Source organism: Chaetodon trifascialis, chromosome 1 (genome assembly GCF_039877785.1).
Source record: "Chaetodon trifascialis isolate fChaTrf1 chromosome 1, fChaTrf1.hap1, whole genome shotgun sequence".
In the NCBI taxonomy this organism is placed as follows: Eukaryota; Metazoa; Chordata; class Actinopteri; order Chaetodontiformes; family Chaetodontidae; genus Chaetodon; species Chaetodon trifascialis.
Window position 1 is genome coordinate 25,664,542 of NC_092056.1, and position 19,242 is coordinate 25,683,783.

General features: G+C 42.2%; 1 protein-coding gene across 4 annotated transcripts in view; it reads left to right on the forward strand.

The window, feature by feature from the left end:
- LOC139348977 (A-kinase anchor protein 13) overlaps window positions 1-19,242 on the forward strand; it is a 108,269-nt gene that overhangs the window by 14,859 nt on the left and 74,168 nt on the right. For all 4 annotated transcript variants that reach the window (XM_070989455.1, XM_070989531.1, XM_070989616.1 and 1 more), the window contains exons 2-5: window positions 2,894-2,937; window positions 8,802-8,955; window positions 11,572-11,735; window positions 12,288-12,459. In XM_070989455.1, coding sequence (XP_070845556.1) covers window positions 2,905-2,937; window positions 8,802-8,955; window positions 11,572-11,735; window positions 12,288-12,459 — 523 coding nt within the window. In that variant the 5' untranslated portion in view covers window positions 2,894-2,904. The remainder of the gene's footprint in view (window positions 1-2,893; window positions 2,938-8,801; window positions 8,956-11,571; window positions 11,736-12,287; window positions 12,460-19,242) is intronic.

Genomic DNA, 19,242 nt, shown 5'->3' on the forward strand with positions numbered 1-19,242 from the left:
TCCTGAAACAGCCTGGTCTGACCCACACACAGCTCAGCAGTTTTTACAAAACTGTAATAGATAAAGCTGAAACAGTAATCATTTTTAATGGAGACATGAAAATATCAAAAAAAGCTTTTTTTTCCCTTTTAAATCAAAGACAGAGGATTTGAAGTTTTAGTGTAGTTTCAGATACAGGTGCAAAATTTATCCAGGCTGGTTGGGAAAATCAGGGTATTAACAACTGCAAAGAAGTGACCATGGCAGACGGAGCTGTTGTTATTCAGCTGCCAGGTGTGAATGTGTGGAGAATTTAAAGCAGGGTGGAACTGATAAAGGCCACAGAAGTCTTCCTTGCATGAATAAAGGCCGTCAACTCTGTCCTCAACAGCGAAGACTGAATGTAGCAATGCACCCACTTCCTACCAAATATTTTCTTATTGTGCAATGAGTTAGGCCCACTAGTGCTCAATAAGATGTCACGTGAATGAAATGTCAGAGGCCCAACACCTTCAACAGTCAACAGTGATGTCAGTCTTTCCTCTTGAAGTACCATTGCGTAAGATCCCAACCCATGCCTGCTCATGTACTGTGGAGTAAGATTATGAAGAGAGCATTGGCAGATGACGAATGTCCAAAATACCAAAAATATAAAAGAACCAGTGAGCCTGTTGGGGACATAATGTGAGAGTCTTGTCAGTCAAAGTTGTGCATGTGGTGAAGAAGCTGGTCCCTGGCCCAGTGCACTTAAGGCAAGAGGATTAGACTCCAGAGTATTATTAGAGCTACTGATTATCCCCTTACCTGATCCGCCTAATTCTAGCTCGAGCCTATTTATTTAGCAGAAAAGAAGAAAAATGTTTGGATTGGGCTGTAGAAAGTGAATTGGCCTCGCCGCGCTTCAGTGCTCTGTCAAGTCCAACATTGACTCTTCTGGTGTTTTCTGCTGAACTCATTAGGTCCTGGCCTTTTGTCGCCGCCTCCCCCGCTGTGGGGTTCATGTGATTAATGCACTGCTGACCACTGAGGCCAACAGCAAGGACTTGTTTTAGTGCCAGGAAACAGCAGACAAAAGAAAATTGTCTCTCCAAATAACTGAGGAGAATACTGGCTCTCCAAGCCGACCAGCCCCTTGACTCATTGATGAATGCAAGCAGGCCAATATCTCTTCAGGAAAGTTCAACAAAAAGGTTTGCAATCCATTTGTCCTCAAGTCCATAGCCGTTGTACATTTGTTTGGAGTAGTTACACACCCGCAGTTTCTGACCTTATGCCCAGAAAACGGCTTTGAGGGCTGCGTCCCAGACTGGGAGCAGGGAATCAAACGTGAACATGAGCCGGTAAATCCTGATAACTGATCTTTCCCGCAGAAACTCATGTAGAAGAGGAAAAGAGTGTTTTGGTGCTGACCCCACTTTTTTCTTCTGCTTGGCAAAGAAATAAAAGATGATTGGAGGAGGCAGGGTCTTCTAATGAACATGCACAAATAGGGACCTGGCAGTTGTGGTTGGACGATAAGGGTGTGTGTATTCCTGCGTGTCATTCAGTGTGTGTCTATTCTGTACTCGTGCACTATTAACCTCCAACAGAGTGTTGGGACTGCTGCCAGGGTCAAGCTTAACTGTCACCTTGTCAGCAACAATGTTCTGATGCTGCGAGAGCTCGTACGCATGCATTGTGTGAAAAAAAGAAAAAAAAACCCCAGATGTCCAGTGTTGTGTTATCTAGAGCTGTTTGTTTGCAGGGTTTTATTCCAGCACAACACTTCTAACCTCTCATTTCACTGAGAACACGCTGACGTTTTTTAAGTTTGACCGAACCTGACACCTCATCAGGGGTCAGTACCCGTCTCCAAGTTTGGTGAATAACTGTGAGCAAGCAGCAGTTGACCAGCATAATCTAAAACACGAAGATGTACCTGCAAATCGTAGCATTATCATCATCAGTTATGAAAAGAGCCTTCCTCTAGTGAAGTCCAGTGTGTATGTTAAACTCTTTAGAGTAATGAAGCTTGAACATTTTGGGATGCTACACTCTGTTCACCAGCCGGTTGCTAACTTCATCTGTTGTTTGTAGTCGTGGCAGATATCTGGCATTTTGAGATCACTGGGATTTGCCGATGCCTGTGCTCACAAGGCCGGTTATGCAAAAAAAAAAAAAAAGTCTGCAGACACAGAGACAATGCACATTTTTTTTATTCTCAAATATTTTTCTGTGTTCTTGTGAATAATACATTAATGTTACATTAACGTTCATTGGGACCAGAAACAAAGAGATGCTGCTGGGTGCTGCTGTGTGCTCTGACACTGTGTGCTTATTTTTTATTTATTTATGAAGTTTACAAAATTTTGTGAAACAAGGAGATGCTGCTATCTGCTCATAAATGCTGTTGTTGAGTCCACTAAAACATTATTTTTCATTCATTTGATTACCTGTGGACAGTTACTTAGTTTGATTGAAAGTAAGTGCACCTCATGTCCAGCTGCAGCAGGCAGATGTTTTCAGTAAAAAAGCTCTGATATAGCTCACCCACTGTGTACTACCTGCCCAGAACCACACAAGAGACTTGGTTAGTGACTAGCTGATGAACATCATGGAGCGTTTAGTAGCTAATGAGCCAGATATTTCCCTCAGGAGTGTGTGGATAGCAAAACAGAGCGAAAAGGATGGCTGAATATCGCACTTATATTTGTTAGAAGGCCAGAAATGCTGATGTCTTCTGCTAAATGGGCAGTTAACACATTGGCCATGTCAGCTTTATCAAGGCTGATGTGTTAATGTTGTGTTCACACCTTGTTGCACTGCTCTAAGTGGCTAAATAATGTATTAATACTGGTTTAACACATAATCTTGTTATCATGATATACAGTGTAACACATTGCAATGGACCTCTAATTTCTTCCTCTCTTTACAGGGTCCAGGGACATGAAACTCATTCCCCAGCAAGCGCCGTTGTATGTAAGTAGCACTCTCCATACTAGAACTTACATAAAAACTCCTTTTCCAGTGTACACAGTTTACGCTGCTTAGCTGTTTTCACTGAGCCTGATAAGACCCCGTCTGAGGACTGTGTTGGTGTGAGCTGTGCCTGAAAGTTCGTATGTTGCACCGGTAGGAGTGGGACGGCTTCATTCTTTTTAGTACTGTATATGGAGTAAGATGACTTCATGTAGTTCCTTAAGAGCTCAGCTGCACATCAACCTGAAAACAAGTCTGATTAAGTAGAGTAACTAAAAACAACACGGGTCTGCAGGGCCAGGTAGTGGAGAACACAGCAGTAGACTGCATGCATTTCAGCTGGTTAATGGTTTGCACTGTGCTCAATATCCTCTATTGTGCATCTCGTGGTCATGGTTTACATATTATCAGTAAAACAAAATAAGAACCACTTGATGGATTGTCTGTCGATTATAAAAATATACCCAGGTTATTTGTCAGGAAATGACTAGCATGAGACAGAAACAAGACTTCAGCTGATACTACAATTTGAAATTGTTCTCCCATGTTTTTATCATTTAGCATTTTTAATATGGTGGTTCCAGTTAAAACCGGTTAAAACCCCCATCCTTCAGAGTTTCAGTGTCTCGCTCCACCTTTTTATGTGAATGTCTTCCCAATCAAACTGAAAAAAAGAGAAACATGTGCTCTATCAAAGCTCCTCTGGCTTTGTCATGGCTCCAATTTTGAGTGAAAGGAAAATAACAACCCTCGTAGTCCGATCAGAGAACAAGTACTGATCCACTGAGAGGCTTTGCAACTTAAACAATTATACAGAAAGGGACAACTTGAGGCCTGAATTGTCTGGACATGTGCCATTTGTTCCAATCAATAGGTGCACAGGTAATTACAGCAAAAAGCTTGGTGCCCTGTGCAAAGAGGATGAGCTGAGATGTTTTGCTTGTGCGAGTGCGTGCGTGTGCCTGCCTGTGCGTGTGTGTGTATGTATGTATGTATGTATGTGTGGAAGTGGGAAACTTTTCTGAGAGAGTGTCTGAGTGGTTTGCACTGCCCCCCTATCACTAGCAGGTGAGGAAGGCACACAGGAAATGAGATAAGACAGACATGCCTATCTGTGTGTGTGTGTGTGTGTGTGTGTGTGTGTGTGTGTGTGTGTCTGAAGGCTGGATGGCTCACACATTAACCAGCCAGACAACCTTATCTGTGATTTACAGTCAGACTCTTCAGTGGAACCAGGCGGGCAGTCAGGCCTCATTAGACATCAGATTTTAGACACTTAAAAGAGCAATTCTCAGTGAGATAGCTTATGGGGGTTAAGTAGTCGGCCCATTATTGTACCTTTCAAAATTGCTCACTGAGGGGACCATCCACAGTGACTGAAAATGACAGCCCCAGTTTGTAAGTCTAAATTTCTAGATGACCCAGTGTCGAATCAACCAGTAGTGAGGAGACTCTGGAGGTCAAGGCCTTGTTGTTCTTGCAATATCACTTTGCCTAAAGAATGATTTTTAATAAGGAAGTGACTGAGAAACTGAGTTTGTGTCAGAGAGCAATTGGAGAGACTAAGCGTTGGTGGGGAGGTTATGATTTCTTGGGCAGAGGATGGCTTGTTGGCTTGTGGAAGCTCTTTAAAAAAGGAGTCATCTTTCAATAACAGAGCTACTCTGCTGCTGTGACTGTGAGTAAACATGCTATTTACATTCTTGGCAACTGAGCACACAGTCTTTTCCACAGCGGCTTGCAATTAAATGAGCAGGTAGGGGTCTGCTGTCTAACACAGGGCACATGACTGTGGGCACAGATGCAGCTGTGGTGATGGAACCTTTGACCTCTGCGTTATGTGACAGTCTGCAGCTGCACTGCTACATGGCCGCTCTAGATGTCAGTGGCCTTTGTAAGTGGGAGGATCTGTGAACTTTATTTAGTAAATGGTCTGGTAATTTTACATGCCAGTATCAGGAGTTGATTTAATGTGTCTGCATGGACTTGCCAAGCAGGTAAGATTCCCACAAATTGTCTATTGGGAACAAAAGCAGCAGCATTTCTTGGTAAACTACAAAAAAGAGTTTGCTACACTTAGCAGCAGTAAAAATTTCACTATGTGTGAATGCCAGCAGGGATGACTCACTGTCAGGCAAGTGAGGCCATAAACCTTTAACATTTTATCAGGCCAGCTCTTTGTAGAGCATCAAATATGAGTGTTGTCCATAGTCTGCTTTTGATTGTTAATATAGCAGTTTCCATGCAACTGAGTAAAAAGTAGAAGTATGTATATTGCATTTGCAATAATTAATGATGATGTCTTGACAAGTAGCCTGGGTGCTGAAGTGGAGCTAACTTCCACATTGGGCTGCCTATAGTCAGACATCCAGCCAGGGGGTTAAATGTTCATTTAGCTGCAGAATAAGTTTGAAATTCATCATTAAAAGCAGTTTCGGTGAGAGTTCCTAACAGCGTGTGCGAAGGCCTAAAATCAACCACTGCCTCAAATGGATCGCTGAACCCAGTGCAGTTGCAGGATGTGAGGAAGAGGCTTCACTCACACAGGCACATGTATTTAAAGAGGGGGCTGGGCTCATAGCCTCCAGCTGTTCTTTTGATATTGCCTGCTCCCTGTTGAAACTCCATGATTAGCAGGTCAATACCCCAGCAGGTCACTTTGTTAAGTACTTATTACCAGCAGAGAGCACAGTCATATGGTGTGGCTGAAAGACATCCATTTGTGCACGCCACACAGCTGTAAAACTGCTTTGTTTTCGTGATTTAAGTAGGGCACATGAGAGTCACTTAAAATGTTCTGATTTTGCCTTTTAGTTATCATTAATAGATTAGGTAGACTGCTTGTTCATCGTGCTGGTTTCAGTTTTTGCGTGTGCTTGTTTGCATGTTTTGGAAAAGGGGCCGTGTACAGCTGCGTTTCCTGCCGTCTTCAGCAGATGTTTCACATCTCTGTTTCTCCACCTCCACCCCCTGCCAACACATTTGCTTCCAAAAAGGACTTACAATGCTCTCATTCAGTTTCTATTCTATTCCCCTCTTCAGCCTCACTCTTTTTAGTCAAATATGTTTGAATTCATCACTCACAAGGACTCATAGCTGAGGAGGTAAAAACAGCAGAGTTTTGTAATGTAATATTATGTAGACATGATTTTATGACTTCAGGTCAGGCACGAAAATCTGTAGCTTATGATGTTATTTGTCAAAAAGTGTTTGAGCATCTAATGTGCCAAATTCAGCAGGTCCATACTTAGCCAGAGCAGCCTTCAGCAGCTTTTCGTTTGTTCCCATTGGGGACGTGGAACTTATTTCACACGAATACATTTTCATTTTCGCATTGACTGCAAACTCACAAATCCACTGATGTACCAATCCATTCTGTGTCACCAAACCCTAATTTCCGATCTGGGCTGGGATAAAAGATGAGTATTTAATGGAGAGAATGTCATGCCTGCTGGCTTCCACCCATCTACAACTCACTTACACCAGTGCCTTTGCTCTGCTTGTTAAAGCGGAGACCCTCTGTGCATAGCAAAGCCTGCATACTTCATGCTGCAAGTCATTGTATTTAGTCCTGGCCCTCATGAAGGTTACTGCATGCAGTTTCTCTTCCTGTGGCCTCTGGGCTATGTGGTCGCCTTTGAACACATTTTCCCCCTCAAATTGCTCAAAAGCAGCAGTGGCTTGCCAAACAGAGACTTGCCAGTCCCAAGGCTGCTGCTTAGCCTCGCTGCTGTCAACCTGCTGATCCCCCCTGTATGGAACAAGGCCCCGAGGCTACCGCTTTATAAGAGAAGGAGGAATCACCTTTAACCCTGACACCAGCCTTCACCGACCACCACGTCAGGCTGTTCATGTTGGACCGGACTGGTGAAAGGATTGCAACACTGCTCAGATTATATGGGATGAAGTGTCCCATTATCCCTCCTCGGTGTCAACAAGCTGCAGTCCCCCACTGGAAAACAGCTAATTCTGAACAATATCCCTATTTTTTGTAGTGTCTCCTCCTCCTCAGTCTGTCCTCAGATGACACCACACCATTCCCCTCAGCCTCCAGCCACAACACAGCCAATTGTCACTTTAGGGAAAGAGCAGACTGCACAATGAACTATGCATAACGGTGTAGTCACATAGGATCAGAAATAGATTTACAATATAGCTAAAAAAAGTAAGTAAATGTATGAATGTATGTATGAAGTTGAATTTGGGTTTGGTAAACCCAGTCTCCTTTGTTACTATTAGTGCACGGTTTGCATTCAGGTTTTTTCCTACTTTATATATTGTGACTGTTATGCACCACAATACCAAGGTGATTTCCTCATATGTGAGAACCTACTTGGTAATAACCGTTTCTGTTCATGTTCTTGTGCTGCACATATGCAGTTTGCCGTGATAATGGTGGCACATTCACCTTCAATATTCTTAGTTCATTCTGAGACAGTGTGTCCTTGATTTCAGAGGCAGACAACAGCAGCCTTTCATTTCTAGCAGACGGCCGCGGATTTTGCTGGCTGAAACTGACTGTTGCTGATTCTTTAATGCTTTCACCTCATTTTACAACAAGAATCCCATGAAAGGGGTCTTGAATATGCATTTGATGTCTACATGCATGGCATTGTGCTAAAAGACTGAAGCTAAAGTTGCTTTTCCAAGGCAAAAATCAACTAGCGTCATCATCAGTTGTTGATTCATGTAGGTCGAAGATATGGAAGGAAGGAAACATTAGAACTACTTTGTCCTGTAAGTGACAGAAAGAAAATTGTAGGATTGTGAGGACTAAGCGATGTGTTTAGCAGACATGACACAGAACAGCTAACATTGCTGCATGTTGCCTTTCAGAACCGGCTTCCACATGATGGAGAAGTACTGTGCGGGTATAAGCTGCATTGGTTGAGAAAAAGCACTCATACAGAAGCGTTGCTGTTAACCACGTTGCCTCCTCGTTTTGTAAAATGAAAATCCTCCTCCTCCTCAGTGGTCCAAGCCTGACAGAGATCGCTCACTGAGTTGGCACAAAGTCAGGCTACGCCTCCATGTTTCAGCACTGGCTGCTGCTTCTCTGTGTGGTTGTTAATGATGTGACGTGTAGCATTTTAGCATCAATAAATCATTACCATATTAACTTTGAGGCATTAGTGTAATTGTTTTAAACATGTGTGGTACTGAGAAGACTTACACCCTCCATGCAGAATGTTCCACTTAACATTTAGTATCTAGATATTCAGACTGTAACTAAGATTGTGGCTCACATGTGGCATCAGCACTTGTCTTAAATGCATCTAAAGTGACCAACGGTAATTGGATTTCACTCTCCTGATCACTCTTGATTTTATCTACAGGAGACACATTTGCACTCAGCTAGAGAAGAACAGCTATATTTCCATTAATCAATTAATTAATTAATTAATTAATTAATTAATTAATTAATTAAGTCCGGAATGCATTTGTGTTCTTGAGCATTTTAGTGCACACTGTATTCTGTAAGTGGACACATGCATCCCTGACTAGCTCCAAATGTGGCTTGATAATTGTAATCAAAAAGGATTCTCAGTGCATTTATGCATTTCTTTAGACCCATCTGCTTGATTTGGATCAGCAAAGATGCACTTAAGCGACAAATGTTTGAACATGAAATGTGTCTTGATAGAAAATGAGCTTCTTTTACATGACCAGGTACCTGTAACTGCAGAGGTTCAGCTTCTCGTCAGTTAACCTGGTTATAGAATGTATACTGTATATTGGTAAATGAATAAATGGAGAGATATTAACTATATCTATTATACATTAGATATTTTGAGAAATGTGCTCCAACACAACAGCACAGCATACGATCACTCCTTCTCTAAATATGTTGTTTTTTCTTTCAGGGGCAGTGTGTTATCTCAGTGCAGCTCACAGATGAAGAGCTGGCTGCGCATGAGGAGGGTGTGGACTATTTCCTGCTGTTTGCTGGCAGCACACAGAGGCACCTGACCAGCACCTTAAGGAACAATCATGACACCTTGCACGCACTGTGTCCCGGTAAGCCAACCCACCCACAATGCCTTGCAGCTTCCCTTGTCCCTCTAATGGACCTGTGGGAAGGCAGCTCCACCTACAGTATTTAATACATGTTGTAGCTATTTTCAGTTCTGCTGTCATGTTTGTCTGTGCTAACTGATAGCACAGTCCTTGTCACACATACCCTTGAGATTACCCAGATTAGTGTTGGTAAACAAAAACAAACTGAAATGAAGGTTATGTGAAGGTGCCATCAATGCAGACTTTTCCGTTTTAGGTCAAAATGCAGTCAAAGTCCTCTAAAAGGATTAAAATACAAAATAAAAATCTTATCAGAATCACTGACAACAGTCTGATAAAGGATATATTGGTTAATCCTCTACAGCCACCATGTGCTGTTGCCCGAATTAACATTAAGAGGCGCTAAAGCATGCCAGAATGTCAGAGTCTTTCATTAAGGATGGTGTTATTCTGCCCTCATATCACACAGCAAGCTTGGGCCAGTCAGGAGTTCTTATAGCTGTGGAAGAAAGTAATAAATGATTAATCATCCACTACCACTGTCCTCGTTTTTAAACTAATGTTGTGATTTGGGAGAGAGAAATCACCTCATTTTACGTTTCCTAGAGCCGGGCTCATTCATCATTCCTCTTGGAGAACATCCCACTTATTCTGTTTGCAAAATTGAATGCATTTAGCCAGCGCTGAAGCCAGAGAGATTTCCTGTGAGGTAGATGAGTAACAGCAGAGTGCACAGAAAGCAAGAGTCAGAGGTCACTGTACACAGAAAAGAGGTGGTAAAACCTGAGGAGACCCTGTCGTGAACATGGATGAGAGTGAAATGTTGGGGAGAGACATGTAAAGGTTGGAGCTGAGGGGACAAACACAGAAGATGTTATTGAACTTTCCTCAAGCGTCTGCATTCCAGGCAGGAAAAAAGAAGGCAGAACATGTGAAACTGTGTTATCTTGTTAAGAGCTCGGCTGAATTACAGCCGTCTGACGGGGGGGTCAGAGGAGGTGTTACTCGCTTCTAACAGATTAGTTCCGCTTCTCTGCTCCCTCCAATCAGAACACACACAACTCCAAAGGACAGATCCTGTGACCAAGCAGAAGGTCGCGGGATAGAATTCCCAGGTGGCCTGGGAAAATGGCTGCAGAGACAGTGATTCAGTGCTTTGGCTTGGATCGAGGTGCCCTTGAGCAAGGCACGTGAACCTTAACATTCAGGCATAGCTGCCAAGTGACCAACTGACTGCTTTTGTAGAGACAAACAACACTGGCACAGAGTAAATGAAAGACAATGTGCTGATTTAATGGGTCTGATATGGCGTCTTGTTCCAGATGCAGAGGGCGCTATCAAGGGTCAGAGTAAAATGACAAGGAGTCCTGCATCCACAGCGTACCGCTTGGCATGAGGGGAGGAAGTAAATTGAGGCAGAAGATTGTGTCGTGTCCTGTAAATTACCAGCAGGGATGTCAGCACAGCATGGATTTACAAGGCAGCCACTCAGAGCCTTTATTCTCTTTAGTCGTGTTTTGACATCGGCCATGTATGTGGACCTCCGCCCTTGTAGTTCATTCTTTGTTATGACAACTGAAAACTCAAGTTTTTTTTAATGAATTTGTTGGGTGGAGTTTGATTTGTGACTGAATGGTGATAATGAGATATGATTCAGCAGTTTGCAAGCCTGTAGTGTATTGTAGCTTGTTATTGGTTTTGATTGTACAGTTTTGTGATGGCAAATGACAAATATATTGCAGGTAATGTTTAGTTAAACCTCTGCTTTGTGTTGCAGCTGTGTGATTATTTCATTACCTCCGCCTGATCGACCTTCCCTAAGACTGAATGAGCTGAATCTAAGCAAACACATTTGCTCTTTGAAAGAACATCTCAAACTCATTACGTTCAGCAGCAAACTGCTCACAGAATTTCTTGAGCCTAGTTTTTCTTGGGGAGGTGCTTGATGTGGAGTGTCAAGGTTCCCCTTGAGGGAGGAATGTTTACATATTGTTGTCACAGAATTGATCTCCATGTGTCACAAGTAGCAGCTAGCGACTTAACCATACAATGAACCAAAATTAATGAACAAACTTGACTTTTTATCGTAGGAAACGCTTCTACTAATAACATTAATGATGGGTCTGTTCTGTTCAAGTGTCCCAGTGATCCCCTTTGCTTCTTTTTTGCTTCTTATGAATATTTTTTTCACAGGTTGCATCTGTACATTTAATATCACACTTGTAGGCACTATAGACATTGCCATTGTTGCTGTTCTCCTTGCTGTGACTTACTGTGTTGTTTCTATCGCTGCAATCTCGCCAGCGTCTCCTTGCTAGTCACAACTAGTTAACAACTGCTAATGTTCGTACAGCTCAGGAATATAGCAAATTGCTTACGCCCAAAACACACTCAACTTTATAAAAGGCAGATTTTAAACATATTGGGGCTTTAGTCATATACGCAGACAGACTGCTAATTTAGAATAAATCTTATTTATTTGTCATTGTATTGTGAAAAATGCTTTAAAGTAGCAGGATCTTAAGCGTATCCTCTGTCCTCTGTCACCTCCTCCTCCTCCGGTTTTGTCCTGTCCTCACCTTCTCTCTCTCTCTCCCTCTTTGTATCGTCCTGTAGCTCATGACTGTTGTGAGGTGGTGTTAGTCACCTTGTGTGCAGTCAGCCGAGGGGTCCCAGAGGCTGCAGAGGACCTAAAGCCATGCCTGGGTCGTGTGGCTCCGTTGGCTGAGCATCGATTCAGCTTTGTCCAGGATTTGGCTTTTGACATGGCCCAGTTCCTGGTGAGTTACGAAACCGGGCATTTCCATGTCTGAGTAAGCGGTAAATTAACCACAAAACCTGAGGCTTATCACAGAAGAGGATAAAAAGTGGTTGCCATTGGTTACAAATGATACAGCAGTGTGGGCAAAGTGACAGTAAGACAAAAGATTGTCATGTTATTGTTGTCTCCCTGACGAGGCTTCATGTCTCACAGTCCCTGGTAATGAATTCATTCAATACAATTTATCATCCCCTAGAAACTGAATCTAGATTTTGCTTTGGCAAGGAGGAAGACAAGATAATGTAACTCAAACTTCAGGCCTCTAATGGAACTTTTTTTTGTTTTTTTTAGTCTGAATATGATTTGCTTTTGTCAACACCGCTCAGCCCCAAATTGAGCTTAATAATGATAGATGCATGTGGATGTGTATTCCTACATTTACATCTTTCGTTTCAGGCATTTGGTTAATGCTCTTATGCTGAGCATCTTAAAGCGAGTGCTTCCAGTAGACTAAGCCTCAGCTCCTCCTCTGTAAAAACTTGACTCATCTTTTTAATCGCCCTCCACACAGGTGAGCACTGCAGGCCGAGCTGATGGCCTCGATGGGGCGCTGCTGCTGGATGAGTTTCAGATTCCCCTGCAGGAGTGTGAACGTCTGGATGAGAGCCTGGCACTGGCACTCCGCCACCTTGCGCTGCCTCCAGGATGGAGCTTACTGGGGAGAAAACTAGCCAACAGCACTGGTGAGACTAGAGGGCAGTGGACTGGTTTGTAGTGTAGTCATTTCCTCACACAGTAAAATTCCCAAGAGTCAGACAGAATGTCTCTGATGCAGAAACATACCGACAAATTATAGTTGTTCAACACATAATGACACACAAGGCACCTGTTAGTGTGTTTGTCTGTGTCTCATGCAGTATTTGTCAATGAAATTATGCAGAGGGGTCTCTCAGCATCATGTTGCATGCATGTGTATACTTTTCAGTGTGTGTCCTACTGCTACTTAGTAGAAGTGACTCCAGCTTAATTTATACCTTTATAAACAAATCGGGCAGCTGATTTATGTGATACGCTCTCAGACCCCCGTCACTACTGTGGTGGCAGAGTGGAACTGAACACATTTTGACATTTTGGTTAAGTATGCTCAGCAGCCATGCCTTCTGACAGATGACAGTAGTCTGTTTGGATGTGGAAGTTACTCAGTCTCAAAGCACGGGTCTGAAATTGGTCATGACATGCGCTTTGGGAAAAACATGACATTAAGGTACTGCTTCTGTTCGAGTCTGAAAGTGAAAGTGCTGCGTGAAAGAAGTTAGCTAAGTAAACCTTGTCGAGATGACTTTAGAACTAACTGATAGTGCTAGCTAACATTACAGCTCAGCCTAGGAGGATGCCAGTAATATTTAGCCATGCCTTCACAAGCATCAGCCTCTCACCCACACTTCTTTTGTGCAGATATACACACACACACACACACACACACACACACACACACACACACACACACACACACACACACACACACACACACACACACACACACACAGGCTCTTTTGCATTGCAGTCAGTTGTCATGTTGTTGAATTGCAGTTACAGCTGCTGCAAGTCTTTTGAGGTATGTCTCTACCAGCTTTGCACATCTAGAGACTGAAATTTTTGGCCATCCTTCTTTGCAGAACAGCTCAAGCTCAGTCAGATGGAGAGCGTTTGTGTACGGTAGTTTTCAGATCTTGCCACAGATTCTTGATTGGATTTAGGTCTGGACTTTGACTGGGCCATTCGAACACATGAATATGTTTTGTTTGGAACCATTTCATTGTAGCCCTGGCTTTATGTTTAGGGTCGTTGTCCTGCTGGAAGGTGAACCTCCACCCCAATCTCAAGTCTTTTGCAGACTCCAACAAGTTTTCTTCCAAGATTGCCCTGTACTTGGCTACATCCATCTTCCCACCAACTCTGACCATCTTCCCCGTCCCTGCTGAAGAGAAGCACCCCCAGGGCATGATGCTGCTACCACCATGTTTGACAGTGGGGATGGTGTGTTCAGAGTGATGTGCAGTGTTAGTTTTCCACCAGACATAGCATTTTGCATTTAGGCCAAGATGTTCAATTTTGGTCTCATCTGACCAGAGCACCTTCTTCCACGTGTTTCTGGCAAACTGCAAACGGGACCTCTTATGGTTTTCTTTTAACAATGGCTTTCGTCTTGCCACACTTCCATAAAGGCCAGATTTGTGCAGTGCATGCCCAATAGTTGTCCTGTGGACAGATTCCCCCACCCCCTGTTGGCTGCATCTCTGAACAGTTTTCTCGTTGTTCGGCCTTTAAGTTTAGGTGGACGACTGTGTATTGGTAGGTTCGCAGTTGTGCCATACTTTGCCCATTTCTGGATGATGGATTGAACAGTGCTCCGTGAGATGTTCAAAGCTTGGGAAATCTTTTTATAGCCTAACCCTGCGTTAAACTTCTCCACAACTTTATCCCTGACTTATTTGGTGTGTTCCTTGGACTTCATGATGCCGTTTGCTCCCCAATATTCTCTTAACAAACCTCTGAGGCTGTCACAGAACAGTTGTATTTGTACTGAGATTAGATTACACACAGGTGGACTCTGTTTAGTCATTAGGTCAACATTTGATCATTCAGCAATCATCAGGCAACTTCTGAAGGCAGTTGGTTTCACTCAGAGAAAAGGGGGCTGAATACTTTTGCACACTGCACTTTTGTTGAAAAAATTAAAAATCATGTATAATTTTCTTTGTACTTCACAATTGTGTGCCACTTTGTGTTGGTCTGTCACATGAAATTCCAATGAAATATATTTGTGTTTGTGGCTGTAACGTGACAAAATGTGGAAAAGTTCAAGGGGTATGAATATTTTTGCAAGCCACTGTATGTGTGCTTTTTTACAATAATTGAATGACCAAAGTACAGCGCACATATAAATAGCATATATTGTTCGTCAGCAAGACTGAGTGTACACCATGCTTGCAGCTCTATGAACTTGTTCAGCTCCGCTTTGTACTACATACTAATGCTATCATGCTAGCACGCTCACAAGGCTAACATGCTGATGTGCTGTCAAAAATATTGCGTTATTAACGCATTAACGCAAATCAGTTTTAACTGCGTCTTTTTTTTTTTATCACGAGATTAATGCTCTTTGTGACCTAGTGAACTTGTAGTTTTTTATAAGCTGTGGCCACTGCTAGTAACGTAAGAAAAACTACAGGATCCGGTTGTAAGCTGGAAACAAAACAATAGGCACGCCCCACGCATGTGTTTTGTCTTTTTGCTCGTTAGCTGTAAAAGAATAGGCTACTGGTCTGTGTGGATGTCAAACACGAATCGCCGAAATGGATGCGAACAAGATTGTGAATGGAAAGTTTAGTTTCAAAAAGTTGCCAGATGGGTCGACTGACAAGACCAAAGTTATCTGTGTGTATTGTTGGTGTGAACTGAGTTTTCACCGCAGCACATTCAGTCTGAAATACCATTTGATGGTCAAACAAACAGCGAATGCGAATTCTCTGCCGCCTCCTTGTCAAAACCAGGTGACAATGGATGGCTTTCGACAGAGGCATATGGATGCTGTTATGTTCAAAGGAAACTTAAGAAAGGAAAGTTTAAGCCATGGTTTAACTGCACTATAGCCTGAGTCCTAGTTTACAATGATGTGCAATTTGTAACTTTATTTTGTATCATCCTGTTTTGATCCCTTAGAAAGGGTTGTTGAAGGGGCTTTTTTTAATCAAGTATTTATTTTTTTGTCATCTGTTTATTGACAGTGTTAAATTGTGTGAGATTTGATTTATTCAAATGTGAATGACTGCTCGAAGTGAGAATGTTAGTGTGAAATATAACACTACACATTGTTGTTTTCAATTAAAAAACATTTGCACAAAGCAAGCCTATCCACTTTTCCATGTTGGTAACAGTATTACAATGATAACAGTATTACAATGTATTAAGTATTAAAGTATTAAAATGACAATTCAAGGGACATTCATCGCAATTAAATATTTTCATCGATTGACAGCACTACTATAAATCATAACCTAGCTTTAGTCAGAGAAGTTGCCAAAACAACTTTTCAGGTATCAGAGACATGTGATGCTTCAGTCAACTTCACGTGTTTAGCTCATTGACTGAATGATAGATTTTCCTGTAATCTTGTATTAAGCACCGTTTGACTGTCGGCCATATACATATCTCTGCAATTACAAATAGAAGGCTGTTGCCAATATAGTCTTTGGTTGGTAGCTTGTATTAAATGAAAGGACGTGAACATGAGATCAGATCTCATGTGGACATTCATTGACTATTAATACTGTGATCAAACAGAGCAGAGTGTCTCTGTGCTGCAGCTGAGCCAAACAGGCGTTTGGGATGTGACAAATAGCTGTATCAGTGCAAACAAACCTACTTTTTTTTGTTTTTTTTCTTTTTATTAAATTTTAAGTGCCAATTTTCTCCAGCCATTGACTCTGATGGTTTTAATGAGTTAAAGGAAGCCAAACAAGCTGATGTAGATGATAAACTCTGCAAGGTAATTGCTCTTTGTGCAGCAGCATAAACAAGACTTTTGGGAGTAGTTAGAGCGCGGCCTCTGCCTCTGGCTGTTGTTAAGATAATGGCTCATGGTTTAACTTAGACCGGGATATTAGACAAAACCAGCAGAACCAGCAGGATCTTTGACAAAGACGAAGACTCAGTAAGTAAAATCTGGCAATTGAAAGTCCACACACATCTTAAAATGTTTCATTCATTATTGGGTTGGAGTCTGAAAAGAAAAGTCATCAAATTTTCAGTAATGCCCTCCCTACTGATAAGATAAGGTCTGCTTTTTGAAAACACACACACACACACACACACACACACACACACACACACACACACACACACACACACACACACACACACACAGGCTCTTTTGCATTGCAGTCAGTTGTCATGTTGTTGATGTTGAAGGCGTCTTCCTGCTGCAGTGAGTGATGTGTGCTCTAATAAGCTCTGCTTCACAATATGTCACCGCTTTAATACAAGACGTTCAGCCGCGATGTACTGCACGAAGGGAGGAGAACTGCTACTCTACCCCCCATTTATCAGATCTGTCAGATGATGGATAGTAGCGGACTATAGGTGGAAGTGACGGTGGTTTATCTCAGCCATCCTTCTCACTGTGGACACACAACAGTCAATGGTCTCGCCATAGCGAGACATTTATTGTCCTCGTGGAAATTCACTTCACCTGGAAGAACTTTGCATGTCAGTGAAAGTTTGAACACCCAGCTTATTTACCAGTGCTCAACAGTTAGCAGCGTTAAGGGTCAAATTATCTGTAGCCTATGGTTTGTGAATGGACCATTTCAGTAAGTGACTTAGCAGCCTTAGCCGCCGCCTTAACAACTACAGGGTAAAATCCCCTCAGCTCTGTCTGTCCTTTCTTGCAACATGGAGTGCACTCAGCAGCAAGTTGGATGTACAGTACAAGAAATGTTGATGTATGGATGGATAGATGGATGGATGATTGGTTGAATGGCTTTCTTGATCTGAAATTGGGAAATTCTTGTGTTACAGCAGCATATTATCCAGGCACTGTGCAGGAGTAGTAAATACACAGTGAATGCACACATCAACACTAGAAGAGATATCAATTGAAAATGTTCAATAAATAACCTAAGGAAAAATCTTAGCATACTCCATGAATATAATAAGGTGTATATCTATGAAATATCTTGTGCACAATATAAAGAATATACTAGAATACATTATAGACAGTAAAATCAAATATAAAGTATAAATATAGGAAAACATACTATAAACATACAGTACAACCCTGATTCCAAAGAAATTGGGACTGTATGAAACCTAAATAAAAACAGAAAAAATTGTAAACAAACTGGTTACCGCCAACGGTTTAACAAAGTGCAAAGAGCAAGTGATCACATTCTGTTTTATTTCTGCTTTACACAGCAAATCATGGTTGTACATTAGACACGTGTACAAACTTATTGAAGTTTTTTTTTAATACAATGAGGTAGAGTAGCAGTGTAAAGATGTGTAACTTCGCCTTGAGTAAAGTTATTGAAGGAGAACAGCTGAGAGTTCTCTGTTCGACAGTGGTGCGGTGTTGTAGAGAATTACTGCTTTGGGCAGAAAGATTTCCTGTATTGACCCGTGTGACGACGAGGCTTAACCAGTCTGTGAGAGAAAGCGCTCCACTGCCTGTCCAGGAAGTGCTGGAGAGGGTGATTATCCATAATGGATAACAGTTTGTTCAGCGGCCTCCTCGCCACCACAACTTCAAAGATGTCTGCTTCACAGCCAATTACGGAGACAGCCTTCTTAATCAGTTTATTAAGTCTGTTGGTGTTGCCGGCTCCAGTGCTTCTCCTCCAGTTGACGACGACCAAGTGCAGTGGTGGACATATTAATTGTTTACATTATTCATCAACAAGACAGCTACAGCCATGCTCGCAGCTCTACGCGGCTGCAAAGCTGTGCTTCGCATGAACAATGACCAAGTTAACATGCGTGAACAAAATTTCATGGCAATCCATTTGACATATTTCAGTCTGGACCAGAGGGATTGGCCAACTGACATTGCCAATTTGCTTTACTTTTTACTTGCTTTTTTAAATGACATTTTAAATTAGTTAAATTAATTTAAACTTCAGGCCAAATAATTAATTGAACAATCAAAGAATAATAGATTCCTTTATTAATTAACTGATAATGAAAATAATTGCTGCAGGCCCAAGTTTATTATACTTGCATGTTTGAAGTAAGAAAAAACATCTGACTGTTGCAGAGTGAGTGAAGCTAAAGAGTAACCAGCTCGCTAGGATCTCTGCTCAGGAGCAGCGAAGCTCACCCTGACCCAACATACTGTTAAGCCACTTCCTGTTGATCATTCCTGTACAGCAACAAATAGCCGTAACTACACATATGTCCCAGCTGACCCTCCCACATGCCATTGCACAGAAATGTCATGAACGTTATGGCAGCCAGTGTTTAGGAACCACCATCAGCAACAAAGCATTTCTTGCTGCTGTATGGCACCTCACATTCCAGTCTAGCCCAGCTCGGCCAAGTGGAGCATGAAATATGACCAATTAGCTTGAAATTCATCAGGGCAGGCTGGTTCAGACTGGCGCACAGTAAATGGAGTGAAACCTCTCATCAGCAGACACAACCAGCATTGTAAATGTTGCCTAATGGTTATTGTCATGCTGATAACAGTAAGCTATGTTTTCAGCCCGTTTCTCTCATCTGTTGCAGTTTTCAGCTCTTTCCAAACTGCTTTGATCGTACTCTTAAAACCTGCACAATCGCAGATGAGTTGCAGTATAGAAGTGTTTGTCTGTGTCTAGCTGAAAAGCCATGAATGTTCCCCGTTTGCTCGAATGAGTGTCTGGTTTTGTGTATGGATGCTGGATGAAGAAAATCCTCTGCTCACTGGCAGAGAAAAATGAAAGCTAAAGAGTAAAACACAATCAATCTAACAAGCGTGAAGAAACACT